The sequence below is a fragment of the Notolepis coatsorum genome (assembly GCF_963971535.1).
Source record: "Notolepis coatsorum genome assembly, chromosome: 10".
Lineage (NCBI taxonomy): Eukaryota > Metazoa > Chordata > Actinopteri > Aulopiformes > Paralepididae > Notolepis > Notolepis coatsorum.
Window position 1 is genome coordinate 89,118,759 of NC_140174.1, and position 19,346 is coordinate 89,138,104.

General features: G+C 42.5%; 1 protein-coding gene across 3 annotated transcripts in view; it reads right to left on the reverse strand.

The window, feature by feature from the left end:
* Nucleotides 1-14,934, reverse strand: part of trafd1 (TRAF-type zinc finger domain containing 1) — a 61,471-nt gene extending 46,537 nt beyond the window's left edge. The window contains exons 1-7 of one of the 3 annotated variants that reach the window (XM_084323396.1): nucleotides 14,788-14,934; nucleotides 14,420-14,469; nucleotides 11,410-11,545; nucleotides 9,893-9,946; nucleotides 9,348-9,786; nucleotides 7,214-7,519; nucleotides 6,826-6,890 (exon numbers count right to left, since the gene is read on the reverse strand). In XM_084323396.1, the coding sequence (XP_084179522.1) occupies nucleotides 6,826-6,890; nucleotides 7,214-7,519; nucleotides 9,348-9,786; nucleotides 9,893-9,946; nucleotides 11,410-11,545; nucleotides 14,420-14,469; nucleotides 14,788-14,799 (1,062 nt within the window). In that variant the 5' untranslated portion in view covers nucleotides 14,800-14,934. Of the gene's footprint in view, nucleotides 1-6,825; nucleotides 6,891-7,213; nucleotides 7,520-9,347; nucleotides 9,787-9,892; nucleotides 9,947-11,409; nucleotides 11,546-14,419; nucleotides 14,470-14,654 lie in introns of all 3 variants that reach the window. The other 2 variants (XM_084323398.1, XM_084323397.1) reach the window with 2 other exon arrangements.
* Between the last annotated feature and the right edge of the window lie 4,412 nt (nucleotides 14,935-19,346).

A 19,346-nucleotide genomic window follows, 5' to 3' on the forward strand; every position in this document is an offset into this window, starting at 1 on the left:
AAAGGAGACCAATCATTTGGATTTAATTTACTTGTTCATTCTAAAAAGGGAGAAGCACCTGAAAGTCACTTACAGCATCCAATGTACAAGTGTTTTCAGCCTGGACAAAGTTCCAGCACCAGTCGCTTGATGGGCTGTGATCGTAATCAAACAATCAATTAAGGATGTAACGAGGGTGTGTGAAATGAGGGACTGTGTTGCAAGTATTTAAAAAGGTGCTATAAGTGGTATTTCCTTTTGTTAAAATAAGTGTTAAGTAGCTCTACACTCTGACAGCCATCACTCATGTAGAGTACATTTTCTGGTATCCCTTCCCACATTATCCAATCAGGAGAGGGAACCCTAGATATTTTGACTTATTTCAAGCCAGTCTCATCAGTCTAGTCTCGAGTTCACAAGATCTTCCCTCACTCAACTAAGCCGTTCTGATTTGACAGTATTGCTGACGTGAAGTACTGATCTGCATAACTAACGCCCCCTCTATGGTTGTAGCGCATCGTGTAACCCGACACTTCCTCAAACGGGAGGCAGAGAACGAGCGAGAGAGAGGGAGAGAGAGACAGAGCACACATACAGACGCGCGTCGCGCTGTCGTCTCCGTCTGTCTCTCTCCCCCTCTCTATCCCTCTCGAGTCGGGAGCACTAGCATATATATCACTGTAATATCTTTGCGCATGCTCCCACGCGCACGCCCGTATTCCGATCCGTACAATAATAATCACAGAGGTATATATTGTCATTTGAAACAAGTTACCAATGCATTGTCCCGTGGGATTATGCCCCCCCGCGGCGAAATTAATTAGTATCCCCCTCAATCTCTCTCTGTGCCAGTCACAGGCTGTGTGAATGACTGTCACTCGCGCTTATGGGCAGAGCCAGGCCAACACAGCCTGAAATCCAAAGGGAGAAAAATTATGCTTTTGAGTACCGTACTTGATTAGAAATATAAAACAATGAATTTTTTTGAAAAAACCTTACAGATGTGTTCAATAGACTCACAGGAATTGTGTAAAGTTGCCCAAATAATGCAAGGAATAGCAATGCACATCCCCTTTAAATGCACTGTATGTTTGTTCCTATAATTTTATGTATTTGTATTGTATGGAACTGAGGGGTGAGGTGACAACAAGTAAACAGCGGTTAACAGTTTAGCACTAGAAGAAAGGCAACATGCACAGGAAGGAGGTAAAGGAGGAGGGGGTGTATCGCCAACTCAACATTACCCTTCGTTTTCACGTGATGTCACAATGCCCGTATGTTTTGCAGTGGCCATCTCGTTAATAATGTCTCTCAAAGAGAATATTCTCCTGTGGCATTGTATTGATGAACTAACACCCTGTGTCTGTATTATTTTAATTACAAGGGATATACAAGAAAACATGACAAAATTAGTGTTCTTGAAAATGAAATTAAAAGATAATGGGTCATTGAAAGAGTGCTTCAACGTCTTTCAGTCTTAACGTCTTACAGCATTAATGTCTTACGGCCTTAATGGTTGCTATTTTTTCCAAATGAAAGAATATGGACTCGTAATATACAGCAGTACAAGTAGAGAAATTCTAAATGTGACAGTAATCTGTGTTATGTTGGCTCTAAGGATAATTTTCAAGCCATCATCTTTATTTTCTGTATGTGTGTTTTTCAAGGCAAGAGCTGTTGGCTGCAGCTTTCCTGGCTATAATTCAATCCAATTCACTGTGCAACGATGAGAAAAGATTCCCTCAAAAGCGACCAGATGTTTATTTTATTAAAGGACATTGCATTGTAGGATAGAATTACAGCCAGGAGAGCTGCAGCGCAGCCAATGACTCAAGTGCCCAGAAAAACACAACTCACTCATTCATGATCCAATTGATGAGGTTTTGATCAGTATCTATTGGTAATGGTATGACGCCAGATGACCGGGAAATAGGGTCTAGGTTGAATAGGTTATCTTTTAAAGGATCACTCCACCAAACAAATAAAGCTGATTTATCATGCCCTAGCTGACTGAAGACAACTTTCTGTGTGCACTTGACCCTGTTGACTTTGCATTGGTTTGTGGGGAACTAGTCAGAGGTAGTACTACCAATCAACAACATCATTGATAAGTAGCAAGTAGGGCTATGGTTCTAAAAATCAGAACTATCCCTTTAATCACTTGCTACAGAATTCTAATGTTTTCATATTCATCATTTCACTGAGCTGGATATAGTGCTTCCTGAATACATGACACCACACATTATCTTCAATAACTGTAGAACCAATTTAATTGAAGACAGTTTGTAGTTTTATGATATGGCCGAAATTATGTGCATATACTGTATATATAATATATATATCCAGATCTGTCTGAATATACCTGCATATACTTTACTTACGCCTTTTACCCCGTTTGGGGCATAGGCCGTCATATAACCCATATAACTCTGTATGATAGCATGTACAATAATGATGTATACTACCTTACTTACTACCATAGTGTCTTTATACCTGTATCACTGTACATATTAATACTACAACTCTGTACAAACATCTGATTAACTCTACACTGAGTAGTACCAATTTATATATGTTAGTTATACCCAGTTTAACCCTTTCAGTGCCACGGACAACATATCTCGTTTTATTAGCCCCCCCCACTGAGTGCCCACAACGACAAATATCGTTTTATTGTTTTATTAGCAATCTGAAATCATATTTCATCAACCGAGTCTCCCGTTGGTACACCAGCCCCTACAGGAGCTCAGAATGGAAAAAAGCGCCCCCTATCGTCTATCCCTGTGTAACTGCAGGTCAGTCGCTTAGACTGACCTGGGATCTGTAGATATGTAGAGGCGGAGCCAGCTGGCTCCTTGTGCTGGCAAGAAGTCTGATCAACATGGAAGTCATCGCGGGACGGAAATCAGCCTGGAATATATATTCACAGCAGCCAATAATCAATCAATAAGCGTGATCGATATTTGGAATGGCGATCAGGAATTGGAATAATCTTTTTGGAGAACATCTGATCTGAGGTAAGGAATCTATTTGACCAGTCTTGGGATAATCAGAGTTGTATTCGCTGAGATCTCAGCGTTTGCCCTATGTGTGATGTGTCTGTGTGTGCGCGATCGCTGATGAGGAAATAAGAGAATCGATTTTTCAGCTTGCGTCTATAGCGTGCATACGTACACATATACTATCGATAATCTAGCGTTTATTTGAAAACTATTCATAAAATAGGTCGAAAAATGACAACGTTTTTGTGTATTCTAGAATATTCCAGTAAATGTCTTTTATCATGGAATCTTTATATTTTCCTTGAAAACGAGGGCTTTTCAAAATGCTATAAAACGAAAATGAACCGATAAAAAAATCGACAATGTTGACTGCAAACGAGTCATTGATAAAGCGACGGGCAGATTAGACACATAGCCATAATTTAAAACATAGATTAGGCGTTTTTAACGCTAACATTGAAGTGGATGGTGGCGTTCAACGAGTAAATCAAGGTTAACCCTTAGAAGTCTAACCTAAATAGCTCCTCCTCCTGAGAATTTCCCCCTTTTTTTTTGTTACATAATATAAAATTACAGATTCATACCTTCAAAATAAGCCATCAATTGTCAAATTTGAGACGATAGTTTTCAATCAATGTCCTATCAAACATTCTGGTAAAATCCTAACACCTTTTCAGTATAGGACTTTGAACTAGATCCAAGTTCATTCAGCTATCTGATGAGAGAACTACACTCCCAGAATTCAATGTGATCATTGTCACTAGAACCATTTCACACCTGGAGCAAAGGCCCAGTCATTCCTTTGTTATTCCAGTGAATGGACCCAGCAGGAGGCCTAGCCTAGCGACAAGCGGCCACTACATAGTTGGGTATTGAAAAAATGCTCATATCCAAAAGTAGTAGATAGATATAGGTCATACATGTAGGTATGCACTTGTCCTAATATACTAACCTACACTGTAGCACTCAACACTTTGATGAACATTGTTACTCAGCTGATAGAGGTGTGCCCTTCCTCAATAAAGCCAGAGAGAGAGAGAGAGAGAGAGATGGTATTTACAGTACTGTACCATATCACATACCATATCACCTTTTGCAGCATACCATGATTACTTATATTGAGATGTTTCAGTACAGTGGATGGTACAGTATATACAGTAAAGTACAGTATATATAGTACTGTAAGAAAAAGAAGCAAACCAATAACAATTTGTGGTTGTATTTCTCTAGAATGAGAGAGAGAGAGAGAGAGAGAGAGAGAGAGAGAAAGAAAGAAAGAAAGAAAGAAAGAAAGAAAGAAAGAAAGAAAGAAAGAAAGAAAGAAAGAAAGAAAGAAAGAAAGAAAGAAAGAAAGAAAGAAAGAAAGAAAGAAAGAAAGAAAGAAAGAAAGAAAGAATTATTATTGCAGCGATTTTCACTGTTGACTTTTATTTTACTGGCCATCTTTGAACATGCCATATTTTTCTACTAACTGCCTGCTGGCAAAACTATGCTACTCGCTACAGTACCTGCAGATTAGACTACCTGTATATGCGCTGTCAACTCTCGCTCTGACTCCAACCCGTTGAAAGAGACAACACGCATTTCGTGAAGACCCGCCCTACTCTGCCTCTGATTCGCAGACTGTGGGTGGGGGGGCTGGATTCTGACGGGACTCTGAATATGATTGGACCAAAGCAGTAGACAGACACAGGCAGTTGGAGCAGTGCAGGCGGACAGACAGGAGCGGAGAATTTCGAGGATACCTGCTATACGCACTGATGACAGGATATATTTCCTTCCACTTGGTATCACTCTCGAATCACGTTTCAACCACTAACGTTGCTGCCATGAGCCTTCGCTATGGTAGCCTACAAGTGATAAAATAAATAAAACGCCCAACTCGCTGTACAAGAAATTCCTTCTGTGTGTGTGTGTGTGTGCTCTACTGGGCGCACCTTTCTACTCTAGAAAACTGCGAGATAACTCATCATAACTCGTACACACAAGCACTCTGTCTCTACTCATACAGTAGTTGATGTTTTAGCGCGACGTGGGTATATACACGGGCGAGGATGAAAAGCATGTTAGACTACTTTTTATTCATAAGTTAACGTTCCGTCGGGTCCGCGTGTATTCTCGAGAATGATAATAATAATAATGCAGGACCTCTTCAGATTATATTATCAACGACAGACAGTGAGAAACACAACCCCCCCCCTCTCGCGCTGAAGAATATGCATATTAGATCACTCAGTGATTAACACCTATGCGCTGTGTGTGTGTGCGCGCGTGCATGTACGTGACGCGTTGTAGTTTCGGGGGAATACAGGGATATTTAGAACTATACAATTGAGCAAGAATTAAACATATTTACAAGTCGTATTATGTTTAGCAAGTAAGGATACATATAGATTACACTATTATGCACTCGAAATTGTCTTTGTGCTATTTTTACAGATTTTTGAAAAACGGAACTTCCTGAGCATTTGTGAGAGATTCTAATTCTTTTGTTCTCCGCCCACGGGAGCAATAGGCCCCGTTGACTTCTAAGGGTTAAGCAAGGGCTCTGAAAGTGTTAATCACTGGTACATTGTTTATTACTATTGCACTTTACTGTTACATTTTAGGGATGGGTACCGAATTCGGTACTTTTGAGGTACCGAACCGAAACACGTCGGTACTACCGAGTATCGAATCAAGTGAGAAACCGAGAAAAAAAAAAAAAAAAAAAAAAAAAAAAAAAAATATTAATTTTTTTTTTTTTTTTTTTTTTTTTTTTTTTTCATGTCAACGTTCACACGCACAATATATGCTTACCTAGGATTTGACTTGATTCAACAACAAAGCAGTCGGAGCAATGACAAGCCGAAAACTGTCGAAATTGTAGTTATTTGAAGTTTGGATTTTTTTTTACGACTGAGGTAGGTAAATTACATTTCGACAGTTTTCGGCTTGTCATTGCTCCGACTGCTTTGTTGTTGAATCAAGTCAAATCCTAGGTATGCATATATTGTGCGTGTGAACGTTGACATGAAAAAAAAAAAGTAAAAAAAAAAAAAAAAAAAAAAAAAAAAGTATAAAATTTTTTTTTTTATTTTTTTTTTAAAGTACCGAAAAAAGGTACCGTTGGGTACCGGTATCGATTCACAGGTACCGGTACCGGTATCGGTTCAAATGTGAAAGGTACCCATCCCTATTACATTTGCGCTCTGGTTGGATGCCAAACTTATTTTTGTTGTACAGTACTTTGAATCTAATCTTTTGTTAGTTTTTTTGGTGGAGTGTTGCCCTCATTGATGCACACAATTAGCTGCTGAGTGCTGACCAATTGACACAACAGATTCATCCCGATTCAGGTTGTAAAAATCAACATAATTGAAAATCAGGAGAAACCGGGTGTGTCGGAAGGTAGACGAGGAGGCATAAGATGACAAGAAAATCTGTCTGCGTGCCAAGTGCTCAGACCGACTCCCCGAAATCTGCTCAGACCAACTCCCCACAATCTGTTCAGACGGACTCCCCACAATCTGCTCAGACGGACTCCCCACAATCTGCTCAGACGGACTCCCCACAATCTGCTCAAACCGACTCCCCACAATCTGTTCAGACGGACTCCACACAATCTGCTTAGACCGACTCCCCACAATCTGTTCAGACGGACTCCCCACAATCTGCTCAGACAGACTCCCCACAATCTGCTCAGACAGACTACCCACAATCTGCTCAGACCGACTACCCACAATCTGCTCAGACCGACTCCCCACAATCTGCTCAGGATAACTGGTAACATAAATGTACAGTCCCAAACATTAGGGGAATAACATTTCTAAACCCCACCCCTGGTGAGGTAGTTCTCTCTGACCTGGTGTAAAATGAGGTCCTCCTCTGGAAACAGCTCTTCACAAAACTCACAGGGCAGCAAGGCGTCTAGAAAGAGAAACATTGAGATATTACGGCAGGTAAATATTCCATTCCTCAATTAACAATAATAAACTTTATTTGTATAGCACCTTTCATACAAGAATTGCAGCTCAAAGTGCTTCACAGCAGTAAATTCAGACAGGCATAAAATGAGCACAAAATTGGCAGATCAAGAGCAATGCGTGAAGTGCAGAGATAAAATTAGGCAAAGAATAAGCATAAAATAGACAGCAACCCAGTATTTGAGATGTTTACACAATACGGTTGATAAGAAAAGGGTAAAAAAACAAATTGATGGTGAAGTGACAGTAAGGTGTTAAAAATCAAACCTGGCTGATCTTGGTCCTGGGCGGTGCTGACGGCGGTGCCGGTGGTGAGATGGGGGAAGTTATTGTTCGGGGGGGGGGAGAACGGAGAGATCAGGGAGGCGTCGGAGCTCCTCCCCAGCTTGTGGTCCCAGACGTCGGTCCACAGGGCCCCCTCGCCACCGTGGTCCACCGACTCCCCGTCGCTCTGGAGGCTGAGGGCCAGCAGGTAGTCCAGGCTGGAGGAGTCCTCGCCCGGCGACGGGTCCACATTTTGCCAGGCGCTGCTGCTGATGTTGTTGTTGGTCAGGAGCTCTTCCTGCTCGAGCACTAGAGTAAGTAGAAATGCCGTTATACGTTGATCATCTGAGCAAAGAGCTACGATTTAGTCAGAAGTTACATACAGGGCAGATTTCAACAAGTTCAATTTAAGACTTTTTATTACCACTTAGAGCACATTTTTGGCCAATTAAACTACTAAACAAGCCAAAAAAAGAAAACAAAAAACACATAGCGATACTGAACTGGCGGCTGCACTTGCGCGCCAATTTAAATGATTGCGCATTCCATACAAGCTCTCGCCAGACACAACAACAAATTGAATACAAAAACATTTAATATTATTTAATCTCCCAACAGCCGGGCTGCTCCAGCCCAAAAATGTTATACCTGTGCAAATTAAAAATAGATAAAAGTTGACGAGCGAAAACGAGAAGTGAATCAGACTTCAAAACGCACGGCGGTGGATGAGGAAATGGATTTTGGAACGCTTTTTTTGGCATCTGTTTTACTAAAACGTCTCTCAAAGACCCATTTCTGAACAGATTTTTATAGAATTTGGACCTGTACTACATAAGACTTCAGGCTATGTACGCAGTGTTTTCCAGCTCATACCTCTATGCTGGAATATGGAATCTTGCAACCACTAAAGAAATATTTGAGTACACAAGTTCAAGTTCAACTCAAGTTCAGACCTCTGTTACTCTATTTCATTAGCACTAAAAGTGATTTTCCTTTTTTGCATTAGTAACTTCAGAATGTTATCTTTCAAGAGACCAGGCTCATGCATGTGCTATAAGTATAAAGCTAAGCTTTGCAAAAAAGGTATGCAGTCCTCAAGTTCCAAGTAAAAGAAAATTGCCACTTTTCTGCCTGCTGTTAACTCATTGACCGCCACGCTGTTTTCCCCTCTCTACTCAATGGCGCCAGCGTTATTGACAATTTTAGCGATGTTTGCGGACCCATCGTGTGTTCTGTATTATAGCTATGGAGACAATAGTATGGCTCATTTGACAGGCATTGTTTATAGTCCAACATTGACAAAACAGTTCATTTCTACATATTTTAGTTTGTGCGCCATTACACGCTAAACATCGCCCCTTTCCAAAATAATCCAGTCTTTTTTCATAGATTGTGAGATATGATGCGTTATATGCATTATGCCCAAATCGTTCGGGTTGCTTCGCCTGAACAATCAAATACTTCCAAATCAAAAAGGTATATACCCTATACATGTGTCTTCACAAAATCATCAAGGGGGGGGGGGGGGGGGGGGGGGTGGGGGGGGGGGGGGGGGGGGGGGGTGGGGGGGGGGTCGTCTTAACTGCGATCAGTACCAAAAACACGTTTTAGGTTTGGCAAAATAGACATAGAATAGACCTTACCGTAGCCAGAAGGTACTCCAAAAAGAATAATCCCGGTGATCCCATCGCAATCGCAATTACTCGTGTATATGTGTATACGGGAAACAATAGGGTTCAGGCTGTAAAATCTCTGAGCGAATGCTCTGTGCCGATTCCCTCTGAGGGGGAGTTCTTGCAGACACTCCCCACACTAAACTATCCCAGTTCAAAAGGTAGGCGATACTGCCACATGGCGGATTGGATCGTCATTGCAATTCCAATGTAGGCAGCTGTGCCAGGGAGACCCAGGGAGCTCCGGCCGAGTGTTTAGAACAGGGATCAAAGGAAAAAGATCAAAGGAACTAAAAACGACGATACAAACATGAGATTATTCGTTTTTGGCGCAGAAAGAGTTAGGTTAAATATAGAGAATATAATACAGTTTTTAATACCCGACAGATTTGTGTGCGTGTTTATTTGAGTAGGATAGTCAGCTGGGCATGGGAACACCTCTCATGAATGGGCGGCTAACTCACAATGGCTGAACACTGAGTTCCGAGGGGCAGTGTTCCTCCTGTCCCCCAGGCCCACCGGTCCCCAGGTGCTGTTGTAAACCCTGGTGTCGAGTGACCGGGGAAAGCCTCTGCGCTCTGCCGCACTGATGTTGTTATTCTTGGTGCTGCCCTCCTGGGCCCTCAGAAGGTTCCTGATGGAGTGGGCTTCGAACCAGGCTCCTGGGGACTGCGGCTCCGCTGTGCCGTGACTCGCCCGGCTGTTGTTCCTCTCCTGGGGCGGAGTGAGGCTGCCACACAAGGCCGGGTGGACGGCCTGCTCCCTCAGCATCACGTTGCACTTGCAGAACGAGCAGGGCTCTGTGCGCGTCCCGCAGTAATCCTCGTGATCTTTGGACTGACTGAAAACCAGCTCCAGATCACAGTACTGACAGGGAACCAGGCGCTGAGTGCATTCGGAGCTCTGCAAGATGACACACGCGTGAACAAGACAAAATGCAAGGTTTCAAGAGAGACTTTTATTTTGTTGCAAAATACAAGTCAGGCAAGAAGCTTTTCGTCACAGATACCTGATGGAAATCCAAATGGTTTTTCTCAATCTTCAAGCCACACTTGCACTTAATCTGAAATGAGAGTGAAGACACCTCAGGCCAAAATCATTCTGCAATGTAAACTTCCTGGCTTTACATAAAAGAACATCCTTCTACTGTATGCAGTCATTCTGACCTTAACACATTCCTATGAGCCATGATAATTAAATCCATATTTGAACATGCAACTCTCCCAAAGCCCAGAAAACCAGAGGACAAACGTGTGACATCATCGACGTGCTAAATCTGGTGCTGCTCCACGGCCGGTGAATGGAGACCGACTCTGTGGCCCCAAGCGGACTCTTTAAAGGAGACATGTACTGCTATTCCTAGCACTATTTGGGCAACTTTACACAATTCCTGTGAGTGTATTGAAGACATCTGTACGTTTTTTTTTCAAAAAAATGCATCGTTTTATATTTCTAATAAAGTACTCAAAACCATCATTTTTCAGCTTCAAGATTTCAGGCTGTTATGGCCTGGCTCCGCCCATAAGCACTTTGAGTGACAGTCAGTCCACACAGTCTGCGACTGGTAGACACAGAGAGAGAGAGACAGACCGTTCTTCTTTTCTCTGCCTCTCGGTGTGCTGCGCGACAGCTTGTGGGGGGGGCCTCCCTTCCTCCCTCTTCCTTTTTTTCTTTCTATCACTCTCCCGTTCGGAGGTGTGTGTCGCGCGGAACTCCACGCGGCAGGTCCCCCCCCCCCCCTGAATCCTGAATGCTCTATCTCTCTCTCCCTCCCTCCAGAGTGCACGCAGAGTATGAGGAAGTGAAGTGGTTTCCACTCGCTGTGTACAGTCAGTCTATGTAGATTGTGGGCGGGCATTAGCTACAACCACAGAGCCAATCACATCTGCTACCCAGAGCCTGAGTAACGTCTTTCAGGCCTTCAAATCAGGATGGCCTAATTTACTGGAGAAGGAAATGATCTGAGCTGAATCAGAGCAATCCGCCAATATGGTATTTAGACACTAAAACACATTGATACGAACTCCTATTACTATAATACAATGCTAGAGACTGAAAAATGACATGTATAGTACATGTCCCCTTTAAATTAGGTTTTTATTGTCTGCTAGTGTTATCAGCTCTAAAACCATAACAAATGAGCTTTTATTGTCAGCTAGTGTTGTCAGCTCTAAACAAGAATGTACGCTCATCTCCAGAGCAGGGCTTAGGACACCATTTTCTTTTCACAACCGTCCCAATCTATGGTATGATTCGTCCATGAATATGTTTTGTTGGGATGTCGGGACACCCTTGATTTCAAGCCCTGCTCCCGGGCAGCCTCCTCCCTGGGTTCTTCTCAGCCACCTTTACCATTTATGGAGCAGCACCAGGTTTTACATCCGAGAGACATCACAGGGTCCAGTCTGAACTCTCTGGCTTTGGGGGAGTTCACTAATACTGTTCAAGCCATCTTAGACAGAGGGTGACGGGTCACTATGTATTCTAATTATTATCCACAATTATCTCTTTTTTTCCAGACTTTACTTGCATATGCTCCTGCTCCTTGTGTTTCTGCAGATCCGACCGCGGTACTGGTTCCTGGCACACCTCACAGAGAGCGATGTTCCTTCGACAGTGGATCTCATGAGTGGTGAAATTAGCCTCTGGGATGTCGTGTTTGCTAGAGAGGTGAGAGGAGTTCAGGATGAGTAGCGCTGGTCATCAGTGGCTCACGTGTGCAGGTGCAACGTTACATACCACAACCTTCCCCACATCACAAAGTCTGTATACCACAACCTTCACCACATCACAAAACAAAGTCTGTATACCGCAACCATCCCCACATCACAAAGTCTGTATACCACAACCATCCCCACATCACAAACTCTGTATACCACAACCTTCCCCAGTCCCCACATCACAAAACAAAGTCTGTATACCGCAACCATCCCACATCACAAAGTCTGTATACCACAACCATCCCCACATCACAAAGTCTGTATACCACAACCTTCCCCACGTCATAAAGTCTGTATACCTCAACCTTCCCCACATCACAAAGTCTGTATACCACAATCTTCCCCACATCACAAAACAAAGTCTGTATACTGCAACCTTCCCCACATCACAAAACAAAGTCTGTATACCGCAACCATCCCCACAGCACAAGCTTAACAACACATCACAAGACAAAGTGGATTACATGCAATGAGTGTGTATTGCAAGTGGTAACAAAGTGAGATAGTGCAGTTGCAGTAAAGTAACAACTGATAGGGGCCAAGTTATGGGGGGGGGGGCTCCTTTAACGGACTGTTGATAGTGTTAAAAGGAAAATCTGCATTAAAGTTAGTAGAATTGTCATGCCGCCCATCTCTATAATATTGAACACCAGGCAGAGACTCTTGTGATGTCATTTGTATTTAAACAGAAAAATGTCTTTAGTTTTAGTCAAATATATTCATTGAGACTGGTCTACAAAGTCTACACAAAAAAGTTAATTGCTTTCACAAAGTGACGTGTTTATAACACACAATATCTATTGTGAACTTCTTAAATCTAGCCCCTGACAAATACCACCCATATTATAATGAACTAAAACGAATTCCGAAACTAATAATTAACAACGAACAATAAAAAAGAAACTGAAACTAGCAAACACACTGGAAACTAAGAATGAAAAATACAAAACTGTAGACCAGGGGTAGGCAACCTTAGGCACGCGTGCCTGCATAGGCACGCAGGGGCATTTGCATAGGCACAGGGGGCAGCAGTATAAAAAAAAAAAAAAAAAAAAATTTTTTTTTTTTTGCTTTGAAATATTATAGTGAAATATTTTGCACTGTTGTCGCATTTATCTTGTTGAAATCCTCCCACAGGTTCTTTTTACTACCCCATATTTAATTGAGACCCTTTATTTGTTTATTATTTCAATTTAGCTGGAAATACATTGCTACATCATTCAGTAACATTTGCAGAGCCTTATAACAAAAACATTATTACGGTCACCATTGTGACCAGTGGGATTAATCAACAAATTTTATTATTTATTTTTCTATTTCATTGAACATTGCACATGTTAAAAGCCATTTTTTTACTCAAAATGTGAGTATTACCAAGTCAACTTGTGTTCTTAAAACAATGACAATAAACATAGTTTTATTAGGTTGAAATAATGTGGTTGTGTACTTATTTTTCTGTTAATTTATTATGGATTGAAAACTGAAAACCTTAATGCACAGTAACTGAACTCAATATTTTTAAGTTCTGGTAATTTTTTTTTTTTTTTTTACAGTGTAGTCTTGAAATCAATCAAAACTTATTTACACGATATACCTCACATTCACCCTCCATTCACATCCTGGTGTTCTCCTGGTGTTCTCCATTAGGCCTGTAGGTGGAGCTATGACAGCACACGTACAGTACACACACAGATGGTGTGTGATGTGTCCAAAAATGAATGGGCAAATGTGAGTGAAATGGTCGCACTGTATGCAGCTGTTTGTCTGCATTGCATTCCCCCCCCCAACTCAGATTTAGGGTTGATACAACCATCATAATAATATTGTTAATAATAACAATAACAATAATGATGTAATAATGTAAAAATTATCATTAAAAATACCTGATTATGAGAAAAAAAATGTACGATGCATGGAATATTGTTGAGGCACACTAGTTACAACTATATTTCAAACAGGCACTCCATGTCAAAAAGGTTGCTGACCCCTGCTGTAGACTGAACAATAGAACAACTCATAGGATCTTACTAGCCCTACATTTTGATACAACGTATTCGGATAAAATAGCTCAAACCAAAATGATGAGCCCTCAAATCGGTCACTACTTCAACGTCAATGTGGTCTACATAAGATACACTACTACACCACTACATGTACATGTCAAAATACAGGAGACTGCAATCCGAAACTGGCCCCTGTAAATGTCCAAACCCAACCCCCTCCAATGTAGTCCCCCCCCCACCTACCAACTCCAATGTACAGTTTCTTCCCCCTCAAATGTATACTCTCTTTTTGTATCACAAACAGTACAGTATTTGTAGATCTGGTATGTCATAAATGTCTAGATGTAGCAGTACTGTCTATCTGTATGTCATATGTTATGATTAATTGAAAAGGGGGGACCCTGATGTAAACAAGACGAAAGTCTTTCTCTGGTCTGCATCCCCTTAACAATTGTGTGTATTGAGCTGTACTGTATTGTACCCATACCCATTCTGCAATCGGTTAATAAAAATGTCAATGAATCAATGAACCAACTCCGAAAAGTGTCACTTGATGACATCACAAATCAGTGTGACTTGCTGCTCTGATTTCCATCTTAGGGACAGTAGTCAATGTTTATAGACATCGACTTGTCCAAAATCATTGGAATAGCACAATGTGAATTCTGTTTTACGGTGGATTTTCCCTTTAATGCCAGCTATTTTATCATGGGAAGGGCCTCTTTGGGCCCACCAAGATAATATGGTCCCGAGGTGCAGTTAACGTTACACTCCCGGCTGCATGGGTTATTAAAAGACAGAATATACACTTACCAATTGGCGCAAAACTGCGTACTTTCATCTGCCATTGCTATCCCCGAAGCCTGGGGCCAAAGAAAAAATGTAACGTTCAAGTTATGGATGACAAGCCAACACTGTGGCACAAGTCAAGTTGTTTCCAGCTCAATAATCTTATGGTTCGCCGGGTAGCTATGAAGCGTTAGCATTAACTCTACTTCGTTAAAGTGACACAAATATATACAAGTAAACGCAAGTTGGTATAGCTTACGTTGGCTAGCTAACGTGAATGTGAATCAACGTCGACTCAGCTCGCTCACCCTCGCCTCGTAGCTAGCTAATAGCTAACAACGCCGTAATGCTGGCCCGATCCAGATTTAAAAAACAACTTGAAATCAGCCTACCCGAAGGTGCATCTCTTCTCTTAGCTCATACACATATTACAACCTCGAATAAAGACGTATAGGTAACATTAGCTAACTGTTTCGAATGATGCGATAGGAACTAAAAACAAAAACAACCCGTCCTTCCTCCTCCTCGCTGTCTGTCGATGATGAATTTTGATTGGTTGAATAGACCACCGAAACACTTCCGGTATTTTGAGCTCATGGAGCCAATAGTATGCAGCTGCAGAACGGCAGAGCGACACTCTCAGTCCCCGCGCTTACAGACCCACGCTTTCAGGCCCCTCAGGAATTTGGGTCACGAGACTGTCACAGGCCCGCTCGCCTGTAACTGTTCCGCAACAGTAAGTGACTTCCGGGGTAGGCCTGATTGGCCCCGACAGGCACGTGACGCGGCAAACTCAGGACGCGCAACGAGGCTGCTGAGAGCTGTCGCGCGGAAATAGGCTGTCTATTGCCATTCTCTAACACAAACTCTAACCTTAACCAGCTCCTTAACAGCGCCTAAACTTAACCGTTCTAACCTTAACCAACTCCGAAACAATGCCTAACCTTAACCTTAACCTTAACCATGCCTAACCTTAACCATAGAAGAATATTGCCATTCTCTAAGACAAACTCTAACCTTAACCAGCTCCTTAACAGCGCCTAAACTTAACCGTTCTAACCTTAACCAACTCCGAAACAATGCCTAACCTTAACCTTAACCTTAACCATGCCTAACCTTAACCGGCGAAAGAATACACGTTAAAAAAAAAATCACGTTAAAAAAAAAAGATTTGATGGGATTTGAACTCACCAACAACGGACCGCAGGATCGCAGGACCGCTGCTCTGCCAGGTGAGCTGAAGCGCCGAATGAAAGTCATGGCGTATTTGGACGGTTACGTAATTCCGCAAGCTCTGCCGCTCGGCTCCGCGGAGCGTGCCGCGCGGCAGAGAAAGTTGCGCGTCACGTGCCTGTCGGGGCCAATCAGGCCTACCCCGGAAGTAACTTACTGTTGCGGATAAGCTATAAGCGGCCCGCTCAGCAGCGCCACCCACCCAATGGCTGAATTGGAGTATTGCACTGTGCGGGATTGATTGATTGAAAACTTTATTAACAGATTGGAGAATGGGTACAGTACAGTACAGCTCAATACACACAATTGTTAAGGGGATGCAGACCAGAGAAAGACCTCAATGCAGTACTGTTACATACAGTAATATACAAGGGGGAGGGAACTGTACATTTATGATGAATTGAAAATGGGGGACCCTGATGTAAACAAGACGAAAGTCTTTCTCTGGTCTGCATCCCCTTAACAATTGTGTGTATTGAGCCGTACTGTATTGTACCCATTCTGCAATCTGTTAATAAAGTTTTCAATCAATCAATCAATCAATCAAGGGGGTAGGAATACATACTTTACACTTCATCCTATACTCCTGCTTGTTTGTTTTTTTATCTGTTTATTACTTGTTTTTTATTATTATTTATTTTCAATTTATGTTCGAAATAAATAAACGCAAGATATTGTGTGAGCAAAAGTATAGTTCATTTACTCATACAGTATGTACATCCTCTGGATCTCGCAGCTGTGCCCGCACAGTGCAATACTCCAATTCAGCCATTGGGTGGGTGGCGCTGCTGAGCGGCCCTCACAGCGCGGCCGTCAGAGCGCGGCCCTGAGAGCGCCCCTGGCTCTGCGGCTCTGCAGCTGCATGCTTCTCCGGGAGTCCGGGGTGATAATCTGGCGCGCCATGTAAAAAGTCCCACGCCTGACATATCGGCATGTAACTCGAGAACCGAGGCGAAACTGAAACTGAAAAACAATGAAACCCGGACATTTCCATGAATTTATAAACCCCCCCCAGACGCCCCGGACAGGGCGTGAAAAGAGGACATGTCCGGGCAAAAGAGGACATTTGGTCACCGGGACATTTAATTTTGAACAGTGAGCTAATGTGAGCTAACGGAGGTATCATGCACTACTAGACTATTGCTGGAGCATTTGTTGATATCAGGAGCTATCAGTAGCTAGCCGGCTAGATACCGCGGTTAGACAATGCCTCATGTATTAAACTAAAAGTGAATAGTTGACTGGGTAATTTTGTTTAAACAGTAACCACAGAGGTTGCATGCACTAGAGCAGACTATTGCCGGAGCTTGTTGACACGGGTAAGGGAGGGGCAGGAGGGGGAGGAGTGGCAGTTTGCAGCTCCTGTGTGTCTGAGACAGAAATCAGCGAGTGAGATCTCTGCTAAGAATTGGATCATGTTTTTCGATCGGTTTTCACGATCGGCGAAAATAAAGCATTATCGGAATTCACCAATCTCATATTTATACTGAATATCGGCCGATACCAATCGCTGGCCAATCGATCGGGGCATCCCTAGTCATAATAGAACTTTCTAGAACATAAAACATTCTAGAACCACAGTATGATGTCATGATAGACAGTTATGGAACCTTCGTGATGTCACCGTATGATGTCATAACCGAACATTCTAGAACATTTGGGTCTCTATATAAGCTGACGTTCTCTCAGAACGGCAGTTTGCATCTTCAACCGGACTGAACAGGACTGAACGGATGGACTCAACAATGGACTGAAGCCACTGCCAGGAGCCAGCAAGTGGATTTATGGCTTTCCCATTACGAAGGAATCTTCATGTGTCGAGTCGGCGGTGATTTTGGAGACTGGGAAAATACAGTTTTCTTACCTTGTAGTAGTACTTGTAACTTGTAGTAGTATTTGTAGTAGTGACAGGAATATTTAGGAAAGTAGACTTAGGACCACTTCTGTAAAGAAAGTGTTGGGGAAAATGTGTATATGAAGTGAACTAGTTTAATATAGGTCAACTAAGCAGTACTGAAAGACGGTCTGGCTGATGTTCTTAAAACAACTTTGAGATAGGCAGATAGACATTTCAGTACATCACGTCGTGTGCTTTTAATCTTGTACATCATATCGTGTGCTTTTAATCTTGTACATCATATCGTGTGCTTTTAATCTTGTACATCATATCTTGTCCTTTTCTCTCTTTCATACACACACATATACACACACACATCTCACTAATCTTGACTCTCTCTTTCATACACACACATATACACACACACATCTCACTAATCTTGACTCTCTCTTTCACACACACACATATACACACACACATCTCACTCAATCGCATCTCTCTTCGATGTTAAATCTATGTGTCATTTTAATGTACATCATGTCATATCTGATATAATATGTCACGTCATCATATCTGTCATGGGGGGGCAGGGCTGAGAAGGGATTTATGGGACAAGCAGAGGGATTGAGAGGTTAGAGTGTTTTTCTTCAACTGTGGTGACCGTCTGCTGATCCATAGCTTCTGCTGTTAAACCTTCTGTCCTTAAATAAATTGCCTGTTGAAACTGGAAATAACGTCTCCTGCTGTGTTAACGACTACTCAGCCACAACATTTGGTGACCCTGACGTGATAGATTGCTCCACCGGGCCTTTCATACGGCCAGTTCCTGGACTCTCCCGTAGACATTCTGGCGGTTGTCGACAAAGAAGGTGAGCGTTGTGCTTTTTATTATAATAATCCGTGAGAGATTCTGCGGGAGGAAAAAGTGAGCTGGCTGTGTGACTGGTTTTGGATGGACGACTAGAAAACGAACACGAGTGGTGAGGTGTTGACACTAGGGCGAATCCTCTTTTAACAGGCTATAAATGCGCCACTAATCAATTTTAATTGCATGTTTTCGACCTGTTTGGTCAAACTTTTCTCTGACCCTTTACAAAACACTCTCCCTATTCCCCACTTCCTTGTTATAACTGTGGTTGGCTGGTCATGGTTGTTTTGTAGGTTCCGGCCCTCTCATACACACACATACACCCACACACACGTACACACATAACTCTCTCAGAGACACATACACACTCATTCTCATCTAGGAGAGACAGCGCTCCGAGAGGGATGTGAGTTCACTCTGATCTTTTTAAGAACGAAGATAGTAGATAGTGCATCCGTGGGTGGGGTAGCTACAGAGAGGCCAGCTGTGATAATATGAGCAGAGATTGAAAAACAAATTGCGTTTGACGAGACTCTAGTTTGTTTCCACTGTTGGGCCTTGCTATATTTACCTAATATAAATACTCCTTTCCTTTATATACTCGACCGGCCGGTTGTAAACACATACACACACACACAGTCACACACACACACACAGTCACACACAGACACAAACAGACGCACACACACACAGTCACACACAGACACACACACACACACACACAGACACACACACACACACACCACACACACACACACACACACAGTCACACAGACACACACACCGACACACACACACACACACACATTCCTGTGTACACACATACAATACACACATACAATACACACACACGTCTGTGCAAAGACACACAGACACACACACAGACACACAGACACACACAGACACACACAGACATACACACACACTCACCACACACAGACACACACACACAGACACACACACACACACACACACACACCGACACACACACACACACACACATTCCTGTGTCC